The following is a 20,556-nucleotide window of genomic DNA, read 5'->3' on the forward strand; positions in this document are numbered from 1 at the left end:
AGAATGCACAAAGTGGCGTAATGCTTTTATAATAGTATGAGTTATATAAGCAAAAAAAAAAAAAAAGCGGAGCTTAAAAATATGTTGCTGAAGAAGCTATTAAGAGACCCAATTGCATAAGAATTGATACTAATGTATAAATACAGATATGGCCCTTTTTTTGGAGTACCAGGAAGATGTATTACTTCTCAAGGTAGAGGCTAAACTTCAGAATTAATAAGGAAATACAATGTTTTTGAAAACATGTAGGCAAGCATTAAGAAAACGGAAATTTAAGACTTAGGGCGTTGTGTCGCATAAAGCATAGTTAATCTCTGTGATGACAGAAATGCTTGCTGCAGCTAGGTTTCTGACTTCGGCCTCCTAAATCTCAGCCTCGATTCTGCTACATTCTTTGCTTCGCTATCAATGCCACGTAATATTTTAAACCACTTAACTTAGCTAAAACAGATATGCTTGATGAAAATTGATTGGATTAACTGACACGTTTTGCAGTCGAAGCACTTATTTGGAAGTATGAAGTGATAAAGTTAGTCGCCATTAAGCCTTCTGTGATTCATGATAATTAGACATTACTAAAATTCGACGAAAATAAATTAAGTAAGTTAATCTCCTGTGATTATTTATTAAATTTTTTTATTTTATTTTTAAGGGATAATTTTATTCGCTTTTTAATTTAATTAATACCTAGAATTTGTATATTTTTTTTGTTTGATCTTTCATTTTCAGGGAATGAATTACATTAAACATTCTGTTGTCTTATGTATTCTTGCATAAAAAATTTCAATCTTAAGTTACTATAAAAAATTGTATAAACAATATTCTAAGCTGTATTACTGAGTCAATAATTTAATAAGAATTTATTTGGTATTAATTTCCGATTGAAAAATTAAAAGTATTTCTGCTAAAAAAACTATTATAAGCATTTTAACAGTGACTATTTTTCGATTAATTAAATGATATTAGTTTTGCAAGGTTTAATTCAACCGATTTCTTTAATGTATCATTTTTCAAAAATTTAACATATAGAGATGTATTTAATACAATTATATTATATGTAATCAATGTAATATAATATTTTTTTAATTTTATTTGAGAATTAAATTGCAAATAACAAATACAAAATAGAGATTTATTATTGTTTAACATTAGAAGGGAAAATAGTATATGATGTTTTGGGGAACGTTTCTTCAGTCAAACATCATTTTAAAGATGAATTCTTTTGAAAAAATGTATTGTATAGCAAAACATTTCAAAATTTTCTGAATAATTGTAATATAACATTAATATGATTGTTAAGTAATATTCTTGAAGCAATGATTAACTTAAAAGTTCAGCTACGGGAGAAAATTTTAATTCTCGGGTCTTATTATTATATTTATGCATGTAGTTAAAATAATTGATGTTGAAAATTTTAAACATAACAAAAAATAACTCATTTTCTCGCTTATGATAAAATATTAATATTTATTTATACAGCAATAAATGATAGTGTTTTATGAAAATTCCTTTAAAAAAATTTACTTATTGTCATAGATCTCATGACCTCGAAGAAGAATATCTTTACATTTTACAGAATAATAGTCCCTGGAATCCAAAAGAACTCCTAAATTCAAAAAATTTACGCGAGCATCTGACTTTGCTCCGTTTCAAGGAGTTTAATATCTCAATCTCTAATTCTTCAACATTAAGATGACTACCTATGTTGAAAATGGCATTTTTGAACCATACAGAACAAAAATTGCTGTGCTAATATCTTTGAATTCAAACATTTTTTCTTTAGAAAACTTCTTTCCTGTTCCTTATTTTTTTTTTTTTTTTTTTTTTTTTTTTTTTTTGTTATCTAGAAGGTTAGAGGTAGCGAATTAAAAATTACTGTTTAATGCTAATTTAACCGGATGTCTTAGACTACAACCGAAAGTCGTAATAAAATACAGTTTTAAACTTATTTGCGACCATATTTTTTATAATTTTGTTGTACGTGATTACGTTAGGGATAATTTTTTTCAAAATTGTTCGAAAATAGTTATAATTTAGTATATTTGCATAAAAAAAGATTGAAAGAAAATCTCTATGAAACCGAAATATAACAGTTAAGTGGCAAGTTTTATTTATTTATTTATTTTTAATTTAAAAACGGCGTTTTTTGGCGGAAAAGAGGTATAAAGCAAAAATATTCAAGTTTAGATGTTTATCAAATTATTTGCTTAAAATTTTACAGATAGCTAATTCCTGAACTAAATAATAAGCTGTATTTCTATCCATTCTTTAAATATTTTCGTTCGACTGATAAATAACACAAAATTTTAAAATTTCTCACAATTTTAAATTAATTTCTCACATTTCTAAATTAATAGATTATTTATTTTCTTGTTCAGGAACACAGAACGTATTGAAGAATTATTATATTAAAATTAAATTTTAAAAATATGCATTATATTTTAATTTATGAGGGTTTTTGTAAGACAATTCTGTCAAGTATTATAATTTGAAGGACTGTCATCTAAAGATGCAAAATAGCATTACATGAATGTAAATGTAAATGAAAATAAAAGAATCAACGTAATTTCCAAAAAATTGAGCTATAAACAAAACTCTAACGATTTTATAAAAAACTTGTTCAAACATAAGGAATATTAAATTTAAAAAAATACTGATTTCGCAAAAATTCGACTTCCCAACATAGTTACATACCTAATAACGTAATAATAAATAATATTTTTATAATGCTGCTAGTGCACGGCCACAACCTTTTGAACCCATTTTCATAATTTTTGGATATTAATTGGCAACATCTTCAGCCTCTCGGGCATTTTGTTCACATTGTTGTTTTCCTTTCGTTTTCCTGTGAATTCCCTTTCAAAATTTTTTAAAAAAAGGGCCTTGAAGAAAAATACAAGTTAAAGATAATTTCATCAACAAATTAAAAAACTACGATTAAAATTGCAATTCGTAGCAATCCTAAAAACCTTAAAAGTATGCAATCTGGAATCATAGAAGTTTTTAGTCACTGCTGTTCAAACACTAAACATTTTATAAATGGGCAATGTCCAGCAGTAGACAACAGCCGATGCAAATATCACCCGGTAAAGAAACAGGGGGAAATATTTATTGGAAAAGCCAATGGACTTGCTCAAAATATTATAAATCCAATATACAACAAACTCTGTGATCAAAAGTCGCTGAAGAATCCCCTACGTAGAATGAAACAAATTCCAAGTGTTTAATCATATTAGTGTCCCGTTTTAAAGCATTAGTAAGGCTACTGAGATGGGTCGCGAATTGGTAAGACGATATGAATGGCACTTGAATTGATACCTAATTTTCCAAATTGCCACACCACATCAACGGAAGTTGATTTGGAAACATCGGATTAAAAATGAATCTGATCTGTAGTTCTTCATGAAATCAATCCAGAACCTGAAACTCTTCGGCTCTCAAACTGAAATCTTATCACCAGCTTACTAAACCCCTCCCCACTTTAATAATTTTGGTTTTGAATTATAATTCCGAAACAACATTTTCAGCTATTTTTCAGTTTAATAAAGGTGAGGCTGTTATACTGAATATTCTAAATAAGTTTCTGGTGAGTTACCAGTTATACGCACGAAAGTCTAAAGCGTTTCGATTATGAGTGTATTTGCAGTTCAATAAAACACTCATTAACATCTATAAAGGTCCATAGAAATAAAATGTGAAACTTAGCTAAAGAAGAAATGTTAAATGCTTGAATGAAAAAAAAGTTTAACTTATGTGTTGAGAAAATTTTAGACTGTTTTCTGAAGAGGATTTTTTTTTTTTTTTTTACAGTAAAAGTATTCAATTTTAAAAGCGTTTTCCTCAAAATATTTTTTTTTCAATTAAACTATCAATATTACATTAAGTAATAATCAATCATTACATTTTTTACAGCTCTAATAAAAACTTTTGATGACATTATCAGGGACTGTTTTGCATATTATTTTAATAAATTGAACAAAAAATTTTGATGTAAATTGTATACTTTTTTTTTATTTATAGCCTTTCTTATTAGAAAATAAGTAGACAATTTAAAATAAACTATATATTGTATCATATAAACTTTTATGATATTTTTACATTTTCATCTTTCTCTTAGATTTTAATTCATTTTGAAGATAATTGTGTTATGTGCCTAATGTGTAAAGTAGTTTATGATTATCCCATTAGAATTTTGTATATTGTTAGTCGTTTTGTCAAATTTTGTTGAAATTGACTTCAAATTTATCATTTAAAATAACTAGACTTGTACAGAAATTCATTGTTTAGATATTTATTTTTTTTCCTATTAAATTAGAAAACACTAAACAAAACTTAAAAAATTGTTTTTCCCCCAAATTTAGCAGCTTTCATTCAAACCCTCTGGCCAGTAGAGTGCCAACAGACACGCATACTTACAAATTCATCTTTATTATAAGTAGAGCTACTATATTTGCATATGTATTCTAGATATAGCAAGGTGATAAATAAACCATAAACACCACCGGCTACCCACCCCCACCTAATAAAGGCATTCGCATTAAATCTGATTGACCGGTCCACCTTCACTGCAACTTTGGTTGAGTTCTAAGGGTCATCACCGGTCACGGTACAACCATTTCCATAGGAAGCACGTTCCTCATCGATAGGGGTAGTCGATCCCCATCAGGGTAGAGAGAACCAACCACCATATCGGAAGTTTCTCATCCTGATTTCTGAGGAGCCCCCCCCCCTCGGGGGGGGAGCTTGATTCAACGTGCACATAAGAAGAGTATAAAAACCACTTTATTGATTTGTTTCAGTGATACAAAGTCTTACTTCATTTTTGCAAAAGAAAACAATGATGTTGGTTTGACATAATGCTTACATCCCGAATTTTAAGTTTCTACCAGCAAATTATGAAAGAAATTTGATAACTCTCCAGAAATTACAATTCTTTTTTGTTCATCAAAACGCATTTAAAGAATATTAATAAATATACAATTAAATAAACATTTCAAACATTGAAAGCTTTTTACTGCAAATCAAAAAAAGTATCATAGCTTCCATATTTTTTTATCACGCGAATAAATATAGCTAATTAAGTGATAAAAGTAAATGTTTTTTCATTAAAAATGATAAATGGGAAATATACATTCTATTTTTTGTTAAATGTTCATTTAAATTATATTTTCATAAGAAATTCAAAATCTTGCTATTTTAATAGCTATGTCTTTTTATTCTATGCACTATTATTTTCTTTATAATACAAACTTTAAAATAAGAATAAATAAAAATATTTTGCTGTATCTCTTAAAATATATTAATTTTATAGAAATCATGAGTCAATCCACTGTTGAAAAAATATCATCTGTATGGCAGTTCTTCAAGGATCTAGACGAAGGTTTTGGAAAATATTTTGACACCGGAGGTAAAAATTCCGTATCACAATTATATGAAAAATCTATTTTACTATTTGTATTCTTTAAAAATACACATCATTTTTTTATAATTTACATTGCAAAACAATGAATAAGTCAAGTGTTATATTTATAACTCAATAAAAATATAAGGCTATCTATTTAAAATGCAAATTAAAATACGAGAAAGGCAAAAAAAAAAAAATGAAACTTTGTAATTTTCAATAAAATTTGTAATTTTTTGTAATAAGGAATTTTTGTAAATTCTGGAATTTTTTTCTTTAGAAATTAAATTGAATAGAAACAATTCCAGCAATTCTATAACTTTAATCCATTTAATTAGTACTAGTTTTTTGTGTGGACAATCAGACTCACTTAAGGATATTGGTTGATTTAACTTCCAAGTATATCGTTTATGAATTATTTAATTTTCCATGATTCCTCTAAAAAAATATTTTTAAGCATGAAATTTAACAGTCATGATATTTTAATAGACTTATATCTCTTCTTTTCATTAAATATAAGAACTATCCTAATAGAGAACAAGTCCTTTGAAATCATAGTATTAATGAAAACGCAACTGTCTGGTTCATTTATCTTCACATTTCATTTTTTTATTCCTCATATAAATTACACAGGTTATAAAACAAAATATTTCTTCCTTGTCTTACAATAACGTAAAAAATATCTGGCGATTAAGTATTTCATAGACTATGAAAATGCCTTGCATTTTAGATCAATAATAAAATCTTTTATAGAAAATTATGCAATTTTTTTTAAAAAAACTGCCAAAATCGAAGGAAAGTTTAAATGGCAATTAAATTGGGGTCCTTCAAAAGTCAACTTTTTAAATTTTAAAATAGTTCAAAAATTATTTTTTCTGCATTACTATGCTGGCAGTTTTTACCCAAAATTTTGCTTGATTTTTAATTACCTAAATTTTCAAAAATATCTCTGCGAGTTGCATAGATTCACTTTCTCTGAAGAGTATTTGTGCCAAATTTGGTGATTCTACCTTTAACGGTCTGTGCTGTAAAGCGCCAACACACTCATAGGGACAGACAAACAAATATTCATCTGTATTTTTAGTATGGATAGGGATTTCAAGAATAGAAATCATAAAGAAATTGTTACTATAATAAATTGATATAAATAATTTAATAAATTATGTTATAAAAACATTAATACATCAAATTAAAACAATTAAAAGAATATTGTCTCATTACAAAGAAAAACATACTATTTATCATCAATTCGTTATTATTAAGAAAAAAAATTTCCTAAACAGTACATAAAAAAATCTCCTTTTATAATTAATTTATTGCTTCCTAAAAAAATATAATGTTAAACATTATAAAAATATAATGTTTTTATATAATGTTAAAAATATAATTCCTTATGGAATTGCTTTCTATAAGCAATTTCTTATGGAAAAAAACCCTGCATGAAATGAAACGGTTTATTTGTCATCATATGAGGATTTATCAAACATCCTTTACGAGATAAGCCATGATTAAAATATAGGCGTTTAGAGCTCAGTTAAAAATAACGTGGTGGAACAACCTAATGCTGTTTCCTAAATGTACAATTTAACTCATGAAAGAATCGATTTATAAAGAAAATTAAACTTCCACAAGAAGCAAAAATGGCACACTGATTTTGAAGAGTTAAATAGGCATTATAACTAAAAAAGAAAACGAACGTTCTATGTGAATCAATATAGTCTAATTTATGTTCAAGCACAAAAAAAGCTAAAATGTTTAAAGTTACATTTCAAATTTTTCGAATTTGCTCTTTGCTTATTGACTTTTCAATTGAATCATCAGCTTTAAGTGGGGAACAAGCAATAACGGGTCGAAACCCACGCCAACTATAAAATTGTCCACAACTATGCAGATGTTCACTGTTGACTGTAAAGTAGCAGCAGTTACTAATAGAAATAGAAAGAATTTTGAATGAAAACTTAGGAAAAACACATTTTACAGTTTGTTTTCTCCTTTTTTCAAAAGTTAGAAATGATTTTTTACTCATTTTATGATTTAATTTTCATCTTACGTTGAATAATTTTTCCTTCACGTATTATATCATAGACATCTTCGATGAAATTCTGGTACAAAATGAAGCTTGTCTTTATTGATCTGATTGGGTCTCAAAATATGACGGTTTCTTAAAACAGTCTAAATTATCGAAAATTTTGGGTTTTAATAAGCATTCTAAATAACACCAAAATAAAAAAATGCATTTTAAGGTTAAAAAAAAATTGCACTAAAAAAAAAAACTTTGCTCTGGCTATGCCAGTGAAGAGTTCAGAAAGAATATTCTTATGTTATGGCATTTGGTATTTGGTTTTCGGACATTAAAATAGAGCTTTTATATGAAATCTCTGTGAAATAAACTTACTTTCAAAATATCCCTCGTAAAATTTAATACAATATCTTTCCTTTATTTTTAAAGTGTTCGACGAAATGAAGTGTAAAAATGTGATTTCTCAGTTGTTTTATTTTAGATCCGGAGGTTAGAACATGGTTTCTAGTCAGACAAAATACACTGCCTTTCCTATTATGTGGTTTGTATGTTATTTTTGTGAAATTGATCGGACCAGCGATCATGAGGAATCGAAAGCCATTGGAACTACGAACGCCCATGATTATCTTCAATTTATTTCTAGTTGCTAGTTATACAATTTCCTTAACTCTGGTAAGAAAATTATATATTTGATATGTTACCCCTGCCATTATAATTTTGCTACTATTATATACTGTACCATATTTTTTTTGTGAAATTTCTCGTGTGATATCATAGTAAAATTGTATAGCATCTTATGCAATTTGGGATACCTTTTTTTGACATATTCATAGTTATATACATGAATTTTAGAGCCTTTCTTGACACGCCTTAATTTACTCTCACATTTTTGTAATCATGAATGTTTTTAATTGATTTTTTATTTCAATTCCTCACTTGCAGCTTTGAAACTTTGTATTATTACGTATTTTTTCTATTAACAATACATTGTTTGATTATTCATACATTTATATAGCTAAATTGCAAAACAATGCAATGATTATAATTAAATTTCGATGTCTTATGAAAAGCGCCATTTGGTCATGAATTTGCGAAAAAAATATTGAAAGATTCCCCATTTGTAATAATGAGTTTTGTATCACAGATTGCTCGATTCAAAGAGTTTTTGCTCTTAGCTGATTTCTCAACCATTAGCGATATGCATATAATCCAGTTGGAAAGAAGCTTGAAATAAACTAAAGAATTAGGTTTTATACTTTTTAAGCAATAGATGTAGTGTTAAAAAATTACAGAACCAAGCGAAATAAAATTTTGTACGTAACATTATACAAAATAGAAAAAAAAAAGTAGATTTTTTTAATACTAAATAATTTTTAATTATAGGATCGGATATTTTTAATTAAAAAAATAAATAAATAAACAGCAATTTTTTTTATAATTATAAAATCACAAAATATTATACTAAAAAAAAGTAATTAATTGAGAATGTTGGAATACTGTTCCAAAATTTGAGCAATATTTAATTATAATTAGAAAATATACAAAATAGAAAAAAAAAGTAGATTTTTTTTAATACTAAATAATTTTTAATTATAGGATCGGATATTTTTAATTAAAAAAATAAATAAATAAACAGCAATTTTTTTTAGAATTATAAAATCACAAAATATTATACTAAAAAAAAGTAATTAATTGAGAATGTTGGAATACTGTTCCAAAATTTGAGCAATATTTAATTATAATTAGAAAAAAAAGCTCCATTATAAATAAATTACGAATCAAAATTAAATTATTTTTAAAATACCTCCCCCCCCCAAAAAAAATAAATCTCAAAGTCACAAAGTTGAGAAATCCAAGCCATTTTTTGTTTTATTTAGGTAATAATTTGGTTTTTACGAGAAGCGTCTTTTTATTTCAGACATCATTTTATTATGTGTCATGGCATATTAAACCCATATTTAGAACACCAGAAAAAACTCATAACGCCGGCGTCCAGCCTTCGAGGTAGCGTGTATTTCCCGTGATCTGGGCGTCCCGAGTTCGAGTCCTGGTTCGGGCATGGTTGTTCTTCTCATGTGAAGTGTGTGAAAGAGCCCTCCTGTAAAAAAGAGGTTGTGCAAGCTAAAGTGTGTGTGTCATTTTTCTGTGAATGAGTGAATGAAATACGCCCTGTAAAAAGGGATGCGATGCGTGAGTAGTTAAAACGTTCGCTTGGCGCTAGATGGCGATACTTTCTTTCTTTCGTCACAGAATATCCCCGAACTTGGAATCTCTAGGATTCCCTGTCGGTTGAAAGGATATACGTGGGAGTATTTATTAAGATAAAAGAAATACACATAAAAAGACAAAAAAATCAATATACACAAAAAAGACATAAAATATCAATATACACATAAAAAGACATAAAATATCATCAATACACATAAAAAGTAACTATATACAATATTATAATGATGAGGGAGGTGTTCGGTGGGGAGTATGAGTAGATGAAATCTATTGAAGGTAATATATTCCGGAGAAGAGCTTGGTTGAGAAATGAAACGAAAATTTATACTGGGCTTGGGTCTGGAGAAATCAATTCCTCGTTCTCTTGTAGGAACCGCACAAGATTTCTAATTTTAACCTTGGACATCTTGTTTCTCATAACGTTGGTTCACCAGATATCTTCTAGGTCGTGGATGGGTTTTTTGAGATGAAAAGATGTGGTGAGAGGGCAACTAGTGGCATAATGAAGGGGATCGCCTACTTCACCGCAGCCACATTGATCAGATCCTTTAATATGGAATCTCTTGAAATATGAAGGGAAACTGCCATGGCCAGTTGCAGATGGCGATACTGAAAAACAAGGGACGCTCTATTTCCTTAAAATCGCTAACTTCGTTAATAGGCTTGTCTATGACAAGTGCCATAAGAAATAACAGCACCAACGGAAATCAAATCTTCAAAACATAGTAACATTGTTTGCAATGAAAGAATGTTAAAATTATTCAAAGTATTTTTTCATGAAAATGTATTAAAAAGAATCAAAAATAATCAAAATCAACGTTTAATATATTGTGTCTGAATTTGGAACCCATCTAATACTTTTCAAACTACATATTATTTATCTGTGTATACTTCGGGGCTCATGTAAGTAATATGTATTAAAGTAATTCATTAAATCTATCTTTTCTATTCCAGTTTTTTATAAATGTACCTACTTTGGGTTTCAAAACATTTTGCCATGGAACACGAGTCCGGAAGGGCGAATTAGTTTATTTGGTATGTGACATATACTCGCTTTTCTAGTTGAAATATAAATAATTTTATTGAAACAAATGTTATAGCAACATTAAGAGATTGAACGAATGTCTTTATTCTTTTTCTTATGTTTTATCTTCTTTCATTTCTAGCTGGTTCGGTGTTGCTGGTTTGTTTACATCTTGAAGTACATAGAATTCCTCGATACTGTAAGCAATATTTCATATTAACACAACCAAACCTTTCGTTGTTACAAAAATTACTTCCTTAGATTAAGAATCATTTCCTTTGAAGTTAGATAATAAATTTGCACATCTAAAATAAATGTTTCCATCTGAACCACTTTCTGATAAGTCTTTCTAAATTTACAAATAAACATATTTTCGCAAATTTTGCAGATAGAATCAGGAAATTTAGTGTATGCCTTGACAAATGTAAGATAAACATTTCAGTCGTTGGCAGTTTTACACTTTTAGGGATGCATAAAATTTAATATTTTTAACATGGCAAACAGACAGGCAGTGTTATTTTAATGACTTTACACGTGTTTTGCTTATCATGAGCTTGAACCTTTCTAACAGAATCGAATCCCATGATATAATAATGCTAATGAAAGCGTAATTTTTTAAATAATGCATCTTGTGCACGTAATATTTTCATTTTTTTTATTCGCCAGATAATAGTCCTCCCGCTGGTGTGGTGTGGCGTGGAGAGGGGGGTGCCAGCTCAGGTGTCGTCCTCGTCATCTGACCACAGTTCAAAATTACGAGGTCCGTCCCAAAATAGCCCTAGTGTTGCTTTACAACGGGACGTTAATATAACTAAACCAAACTAAATCGCCAGATAATAAACAAAATAAGTAAACTTTCTTCCCAAATATGCAAAAAATAGAAGAAATTCAAGCAAATAATTATTTGATGAAACTAAAAAGGATGTGGACTTAAGTGCAATAATGAAATCTATTATTGAAAATTACGAAAAAACATTTTTAAAAACTTGAAGAAAATATTTCACTTCAATAAAATTAATATCATTAAAAAACTTTTTTTAATTTTAAATAAAATTTAAAATGACATAAATGTTAATTATATTAAATACTATTTTCTTAAGTTATTTAAGGAAAATTCCATGATCTAGTTTAATTTTTAATGAATTAAAATTCTAATTATTTATTTATTTTAAATTGTTCCGAAACATCCATTCTCAACTTCGAAAGTATATTTATATTGGAGTTGTGAAGAAGTCAAACAGCCTGGATGTAAAGCGCCGCACCCTCATTTTCCCTTATTATTAGTGGCGATAATCCTTTTTTAGAAGAATATTTAGGAAGAGCATATAAATGTGGGTGCGCGTGCATGCGTGCGTGAGAAATTAAATATTCTCAAAGTTACTGGATTGTATTTCTCTTAGTTGATTCTTCTACTTTTATTCATGTTTGGTAAATATTGGAATGGAATTTCATGAAATTTTTTCAGGTATTCTTCATATTGAGGAAAAAAGAAAATTTGATAACAAACTTGCATGTTATTCATCATACTATTGTACCAATCGTAGGCTGGATCATGATACGAACGGAAAGAAGTAAGTAGGGTTTGACGGTTTTTCAAACCCGGTTTTAAAAAACCGTTTTTTTTTAAAAGTAATTTGTCACATTCGAAAACCGGTTTTTAAAGTAAGAAAACCGGTTTTCCGAAACGCCTAGATATTCCAATTCTTCAACAAAAAAAAAAAAAAATCGGTTGGGACCGATTTGTTTAGCAGCTGGGGCCTTCAGGCGACAAGATGCGAATTTATTAACAAGTGTAGGTATATTTGAATTTCTGTTAAATGAATTAAAAAATTTGAACACTGAAATAAGTTTGAAATTATTATATGCTTTAGAAGAACGAATTCAAGAAAATAGAATTAGCGACGCTTTTGTTGTATTCGCACACTTCTAGTTCAGCGAAGAAATCTAGTGTACTTTCTTCAGTTTCAAAAACCGAAATTATTAAGTTATTTGCAAAGATATTGTCTAGAATATTTCCAAATTCTTATGTAGAAACCAATTCTGATGAAGAGCAAATCGAAGAAACTACTCGTCAGAGTAATGCTTTTTTAAAAGAAGCCATAGAAAAATCAGTTCATAAATTTCTTGAAGACTCTGAAAAAAAAAAAAAACTTGCAAATCCAAAGACACTGAAAGCTGATTTTTCATTATTTGAGGCAACGAATAAAAGAACAAAAATCTTATATTTGTTATTTGATGCCATGAAAATTATAAAACCAAGCTCAGTAGTTAGTGAACGAGTATTTTCAATTTCAGACAATATTGTGTCCAAAATTAGACTTAGCTTTAAAACTTAGCCACAGTTCAGTCGATATTTTATGTTTTTTAAAATCCTATTTTCTTAGGAGAAATTAAAATTAGTGAAAACAATATAAATATTATTCAAAATTTTTGTTTAAGTTTTTGTTATTTTGTGTAAATAATATGTATATGTAATCTTTAAATTGATTTCGTTTTTTGTTATTTTATATAACTTAGAGAAAAAAAATTTTCCCTATTCTATTTTTTTTTTTTGACAAAAATTCGAAAACCTGCTAAAACCGGTTTTTTTGGAAATATGGAATTTGAAAACCGGTTTTTCAAAAAGGCGGTTTTTGTATAAACCCTAGAAGTATGTCTAAAAGGAAAATTTCAGGCCAAAAATAGAAACAAAATTTGAAGTATCTTTTTATTCCTGTAAATAATAAACTTTATTCATAAAAATAAATATTTAAAAAATAAAATAACTTCTCAATATATCAAAATGAATTCGTTGAAGATATTATTCATTATTCACTTTTGACGATCAGTCATTCTCCGGGGATATTTGTTGTGTTAAATTTTAACTAAATCTCTGAATTATAAGTTAATTTAATGATCCTTTGAACTGTGTCTTTAGCATCAAATCTTATCAAATTTCTGTTAAAAATTACATTAAGGTCACTTATTGTTACATTAGAAGTCTTAAGCTTCTGTATCTGATACAAGATTGATGAATAGGGGATGAATGCCAGCACCGGCGTTACACTGGTAAAAAGTTCATTAATAGTAACTTTAAATAAAAAAATAATAATTTGCTGACAAAAGAAAGTTTTGCAAAATAAGAAAACAAAAGCACTAGGCAACATGTACTGGTTGCAAAAAGGATGAGAAATAAAATAATAAAGTATAATGAAAAAATTTTAAAAACTTGGAAGAAAAAAGGATAGAAAGGTGAAAAGGCGAGAAAGAGAGAGAGAGAGAGAAATGTAAAAGAGGGAAAAGATTAACAATTATTAAATTAATGTCAGAAAAATGAAAAAAAAATTACTAACGGAAAACAATAAAAAGAATGAAATAAACAGAATTCATGTTATTTAAAATTCAAAGCAGCTCAGAGCAAGGCAAAGTTCACAACTGAAAAAAAAATATTGAGCAGTTCAGAAAAGTTCCAAAGTTCTCATGCAATAAATTGAACAGAAATAAGAATCTGAATAAAGAAGTTGAAAAGTATTATTCTCGTGATGAAAAACAAAGTTCAAAATGTTTTTAGCTTCAGATGTTAGAGGAATGTTAGAGAGGATATTTGGTTTGACCAGATACTATCTTCCTAGGATGAGGGCATTTGAGTAGTGAATATTAATGCAAAATATTATAGAGGTAATGCTGAATACTATCTCTACAACGGCAAAAAGAATTGCAAATATTGAGCCTTCTCAGTGTAACACAATTCATGGTTTGCTGCTATTTAAAAAAGATATCTATCGGTTATACATCTAATTTTCGATCTTTGAGAAATTCTGAGAAGTAAATTGACCTTTCTCATCTTTTGCCTACCTTTAGTATAATTCTGTTTAGTGACATTTTAATCGATCTGCATGAAGTATGGAGAAGTATATCCACTTCTGCTTTAATTGTGTCAGCCTTAGCTGCTTGGTCAGTCGTTTCATTTCCAACTGTACCCATGTGGGCTTTTATCCAGTGTAACGATACCATCGCACCAAACGCTTCTTGACGCCTTCAACCATATTCTTCTTAAGATCAAATGTTTAAAAGACTTTTATTACTAACATTGAATCAGTATCCAATCAATTTATCAATGAACAGATGTCAAATAGCATTAGGTCAATTATATATTTTCCAGGTTACAACTTTGCATATGACCAGGAGCTCAGCTTGAAAAACAAATAATGGTCATCAAATCTGTACTGAATCTGTAATAAATCTGTTGTGTAAACATATCTTCCTAATAGAATCGTGACGTAATAGCATCAATAAAACGTCAAAGAAATCTTTTTCGAATCGCACTTTGTCTCTTGTAGTAATGCAATTTCAGTATCTAATCCCCACATATAATTAACACAACATTTCTTTCTTTGATTTCAATAAAAAAATTTAAAAATATACGAAAATATTTTTTAAAAAATTGTCAAACTTCAGGAAAAAAAATTCATGGTCAAAATAAATATCATTAAAAGGAGAATTTTGAATTATAAAGATACTTCTCTTTGGTATGAAATTCAGTTTTACGCAATAGTATTTTCCAGAGTTATAGAAGAGAAAACGGTTAATTTGTATTTAAAATTCTTAAAAAAAAATCGCTTCGAAGTGAAAATTTTCTTCCTCCAAAGCGTATCTGAGTCAGATGTAGTAATTCAAGGTCAAAATGTTTCTTCTGCTGAATGCCAAAACACTTAGAGATAGTCTCCTTTATTATTAGTTAGCCGCCTTTTGCAATCAGCTGGTTTATCAGTTAATAACGTCGGAAAGTTTCGATTAATATTTTGTGCACCTATGTTTTCATGATTTAATCAAAGATATATTTTTAAAGTTCAAATAGACATATAAATCATACTATTTTAGTAGCTATTGGCCATTTTGTTCATTGTGCTATGAATTTCTCTAATTTTGTGTCTATATTTATACAACAAGAAAGAATAACAGCTTTTAAAATTGAGAGGATTAAAAATTTTATCATCATTGCTTGATTCTGAAGTTAATCATACCTTAAACGTATGCGCAAAAAAATTCAAAAATTTTATTGAATGCATGTTTAATACTGGAACTTAATGAACACAGAAAAATTAGCGCAATCTTTCTATCTTGATCACCAAAAATTGAAAAAAGTCAGAAGAAAAATATTAGTAGCAATATTGATATTAGTTGATAAATTTTCACCCTCCAAAATATAAATGGGCCAAATTTGATAGCTCAAGGTAAACATCATCTTTTGTATAGAATTAAAATACACAGAAAAATGTACTTATCTTTAATATGAGAAGACATTTTAGATAGAGATATACTAGATCATAGCAATTAATATTTCTTTCAATAGAATGGTTAAAAAACTATGCTATGTTATTAAGATAGAGGGACAATATGAGGAGTTTTGAAGACCATTCGTTATGTAATAAGATATTGCAATTCTATAGATTTCTTTCTTATTTACAAAAAAAAAAAAAAAAAAAAAAAAAGTGTGTGTTTTTTCTATTATTTTAAAAATGGTTATTATGTAAAATGGATTTTTTTCCTTTGTTTTTCGGAACATATTTACTCAATAGATGGCAGCACAAATCGTTCTTCATTCTTCTTTATTTACCTCACCTTTTTTCAGAACATTATCAAATAATGTCTTTCTCGATAATTTCTGAAAATTTGTTAACTGGAAACACTTTAATAAATTTTTGCAAAAATTTTCTTATCACATTTTAAATAGATTTTAAATATTTTCGATGTGTTTATTATAAAAAAAAATATTTTTGATCCAAAAGTTATGTTGCGTTTTTAGATATCACAATATTTTCAGTTTTATGCGATTGCAAATTCCTTTTTTTAATGAAAGAATTATTGAATTCAATACTAGAACATTTTTAGAGTGCAATATATGCTTATTATTTTTTTAATCCACCGAATAGGGCAAATGAAGAAATTGTGACTATATATTCGACTGTCATCAAAATGGTACCAATGAAAATAATAATAATAAATAAAAATATGTTCTTTGTTTACATGACTCCAAATCGATCAACAAAAGCAAACAAGACTTATCATTTTTAAATTTATCTTAAGTAGATATATTTTTATTTCACTTTCTAGGTGGTTTTCAGTCAATACCTGTGATTCTTAATGGAATTGTGCACATTATAATGTACACTTACTATGGACTGGCTGCGATGGGTCCACACATGAGGAAATATTTATGGTGGAAAAAGTATTTAACTATTTTACAGATGGTGAGTGATTTTTATTTATTACCTTCAGTTTAATAGCATGTTTTTAATAAATTATTATTTTATTATTTTTTGTCATACGAAATTACAAGGAGATTTAAAGGTCCAGAAAAATTTTTAAGTTCAATAATATGGAAGCAAATGAAGATATTAAAATGTTTTCATATAGAAATAAAAATAAGAATTTTTAAAAAAAAAAAATCACGAAATATTGTGAATTAATCTTTCACAAGATAATTCTGAAATTAATGGGGTGATACGTTACACAGAGTAAGGAAATGAATGAAATAACGACTTGCAAAAATTAATTGTGTTATTCTCCATTCAGGAATATGGCTGTCAGAATAGGAATCAGATTTTTGAAAGCATTCAACGTCCTTTCTAATGGCACGACAGATCACGGGAAAGATATTTCTTTATTACTATGAAATGTGGTATGAAATAATAAAGTTGAGGGGCGATGTTTTATATAGGATAAGAAAATGAGTGAGTTGCAAATGTTGACTGAATTATCCTCAATTCATGGATAAGGTTATTAAATAAAAAATAACATTTTACAAATCATTCACACCATTTCTAATAGCACGACAGGCCATGAGAAATCTATATAGTTTTTATTCCTATGAAATGAAATGATTCCTCATCTACACTTGAGAGGAAGATGATTTATTTAACATTTATAAGCTGGTTCTCTGATTTATGCCTTATGCATCGTCTGATCACTGCGGAACTATCCATTACTTTAAATTGTAAGTTGTTATATCAAAAGCCTGCTTCATGGAAAAAACCGTATTTCCATCTTTTCTGCACAGACTGCTTCTGTACAGTCTCCTTATCTTCATTGAATTTGTGAAATATTGAATTTTAAAAGTGACCCAAGAGTTTAAGTCGCCCTTTATATGTAGGAGATGTACCTGTATTGCACATATATGCATTTTTGTATTAACGTTAACAAATGGAAAAATTTACAAAAATTGCATTTATATTAAAAAGAACAAAGCAATTTACATATTGCTATGAAAAATACGAAATTCAGATACAAAAATAAGTTACTCAATGCAATTGGTTTACGTTGAAATAAAATTCAACAGGCGTAGGTAATAAATAACGGCGCTTTATTCCGCCAAGAACAGAAAACGAAATACAGAAAACACAAGAACAACAATAGCAGTAAACAGCAGCATACAAGTAGCTAATCGGTAGCAAGCAACTAAAGCAGCTCAAAGCATGCAGAGAATACTCCTTCAATTATTCGCTTGAACTCAACTTAACTCAGATTTGTTTCACGGCTTTTTATTGTTTTCATGGCATGGCAACGAAAATGTTCTAAAAAGATCAGCATAGCTCGCATCCTAATGGATTTATCGCCAAGATAATTGTTGTTTCTGATATACCTGTGATTATCTCGCCAAATTCTCAAAATTCATCGCCAAGTTTATCACTTAGTTCGGGGATTGTTGAATCGGCATGTATTCAGCATCCGTTAGAGTTATATGAAAACTATCTTGCCTACCATAAAAATGATTACGCAGGGAAACAAAATTATAAATTCGTTACAATACTGTATCCTTTGGGTTCAGCTAGATATTCCTGATATTACTCAAATATTTTTAAGACTTCGCATTTACGATCATTTCACATTAAGCCAACAATATGATGGAGCTGCAAGTTATTGCATTTTGCTTCCACGATAAGTCAGTTCTGTTGTTAGGTTTTCACATTGACAATGTTTTTTGCTAGTACTGCATTGACGTGCAATGAAGTGATGGTGAATGTTTCACTTAAAAAACTAATTTACTTTCAAACGCTAATAATGAGTATTTTGTAGAATGATATTATATAGATTAGATAGATGTCAATAGATATCGATTTTATGGAGATCTTCCCAAAACATGAAGACATTTAGTGCACTTTTGCAATATTTTATGTTGATGCAACATTAACAGCCCGCAGCATTCTGACAAATTACATTTTTACTGATTAACAAAGCCATAAATGAGTGAAAATTCGTTCATTCTTTTGAAAAAATAAAATTTAATCCAAAATTTATATAATTTTTAATGGTTTTTTAAAAATATAATTAATGAGATGACCGAATGCTCGTTTTTATTTTCTTGTGCACGATGTAAACAAGGAGAAAGTATTGTAATCGTCACAAAAATTTGAACTCGAGATTTTGACTAATTTCCAAGTTTCGAAAGAACACATTTTTTGAAATTATGACTGTTTGCCAACATGATAACTGAAGAACGTTATGAGCTTTAAAATTTGTTTAGGATTTTTGAAATACTTTGAATATACTTTTCGAAATTTAATTTATGGTTTCTACTCCAAACTGGCAGATTTTTGTCAAATTTTGAAAGAAGTCCATTCACAGGAAGTCTGTCTATCTGGCTGTTTAAATATAAATTAAAACACTAACTATCAAATAAAGAAAGCTAAATGGATTAAAATTGATATAGAAATTTAGCATCTAAAGTTTAGATATGTATCAAATGTGGAAACAAATTCGTTTGAAAGTTGACCCTTTGTAGGTCTATACTTTTATCAGACTACTTTCGATATTACTCTGTAAGGCAATGAATTAATAAATAAAATGTATGATTACAATTGTAGCTCCGTACCAAATTGTAATTTTAGTTATTCTAAAGAAGACGATGAAGATACATATTCTAACATCTAGTACTTGTCTTTAAACAGTATTCAAGCAATTACTAGCCAAAGATAGCATTCTAATATGTTCTTTCTTAACTATGGATCGCCAGTGGTATATGAGCAAAACATCTATAAGTACATTTATGTAAGATTATTCGAGGAATTTTCGGGGTGACTACTTCTGCTGAATTATTAATACGTCATTGTGCTTTAACTGTTAGAAATACTAAGTTCAGAATTCTTCCCTTAAAATTAAAATAATTATCTTAAGAGTAATGTCTGCAAGATCCATAAAAAGATTTAGTTATTTTATTCAAAATAATCAAGCAAACGAATTCCTTTTCCAGTAACTGATGTTTTTTTCCTTCTGATTTCTGCAGGTACAATTTGTTTTAGTTGTCCTCTTCGTCATGGTCATTGCCCCTATGAGTGGCTGCGTCATCATGAAATCGAGCCTATGGATAGATGCCATTTGCGCAATTACGTTCCTGGTTCTATTCTACAACTTTTATGCTCATACTTTCACCAAGAAAGAAAAATCAAAAGAAAATTAACGAATATGTTCTAGAAAAATAATTATCATTAAAGATCCCATTCACAATTTCCTTTCTTTATTGCAATACTTGTTTATCTTTACTTTAAGGCTATGAACGCAAAGAAAGTACAGTTGAGTTTGTAATTAACAAAATCTCATCATTTCACATAGCGCATTTCGTTATAAAGAAAATGTACTACTAACTACTAATATACTATTTCTTCGTTATAAAGAAAATGCACTTCTAACTGAATTACTAATGCACTACTACTTCGTTATTAAGAAAATGTGTGAATTAAGTTGAAATAACGATAAAACAAAATAATGAAGGCTGAAACTTGTATATCCAATTTATTGATTTTAACATATATATATGAAACTCTAATAAGTCTACAAATTTATTTTATGTAGATTTTTTTAAAGAGAATACAATTTTCATAAAATGTTTTACACTTTTAGAAATATTGA

At 28.3% G+C, this 20,556-nt stretch overlaps 1 protein-coding gene across 2 annotated transcripts; it reads left to right on the forward strand.

Moving 5' to 3' along the window:
- The first annotated feature begins 297 nt into the window (after window positions 1–297).
- LOC129963913 (elongation of very long chain fatty acids protein 7-like) lies at window positions 298–20,357 on the forward strand. Of its 2 annotated transcripts, XM_056078506.1 has the most exons (8): window positions 298–600; window positions 5,312–5,407; window positions 7,903–8,093; window positions 10,602–10,682; window positions 10,814–10,870; window positions 12,137–12,242; window positions 16,765–16,901; window positions 19,934–20,352. In XM_056078506.1, exons 2-8 carry the CDS (start codon window positions 5,317–5,319, stop codon window positions 20,105–20,107), a joined length of 837 nt encoding a protein of 278 aa, XP_055934481.1. In that variant the 5' UTR covers window positions 298–600; window positions 5,312–5,316; the 3' UTR covers window positions 20,108–20,352. The 2 variants fall into 2 exon arrangements, with proteins under 2 accessions (XP_055934481.1, XP_055934482.1); XM_056078507.1 differs by lacking the exon at window positions 298–600 and having other exon boundaries at window positions 7,889–8,093; window positions 19,934–20,357.
- Window positions 20,358–20,556: the final 199 nt, after the last annotated feature.

This window comes from Argiope bruennichi, chromosome 3, assembly GCF_947563725.1.
Source record: "Argiope bruennichi chromosome 3, qqArgBrue1.1, whole genome shotgun sequence".
Classification (NCBI taxonomy): Eukaryota; Metazoa; Arthropoda; class Arachnida; order Araneae; family Araneidae; genus Argiope; species Argiope bruennichi.

Bases quoted from the DNA above. Each gene is read 5' to 3' on its own strand.
- LOC129963913 (XM_056078506.1), top strand. From the start codon at position 5,317: ATGAGTCAATCCACTGTTGAAAAAATATCATCTGTATGGCAGTTCTTC. The intron at 5,408-7,902 runs GTAAAAATTCCG...GTTTTATTTTAG, and splicing joins AAAATATTTTGACACCGGAG to ATCCGGAGGTTAGAACATGG. The intron at 10,871-12,136 runs GTAAGCAATATT...AAATTTTTTCAG, and splicing joins ACATAGAATTCCTCGATACT to GTATTCTTCATATTGAGGAA.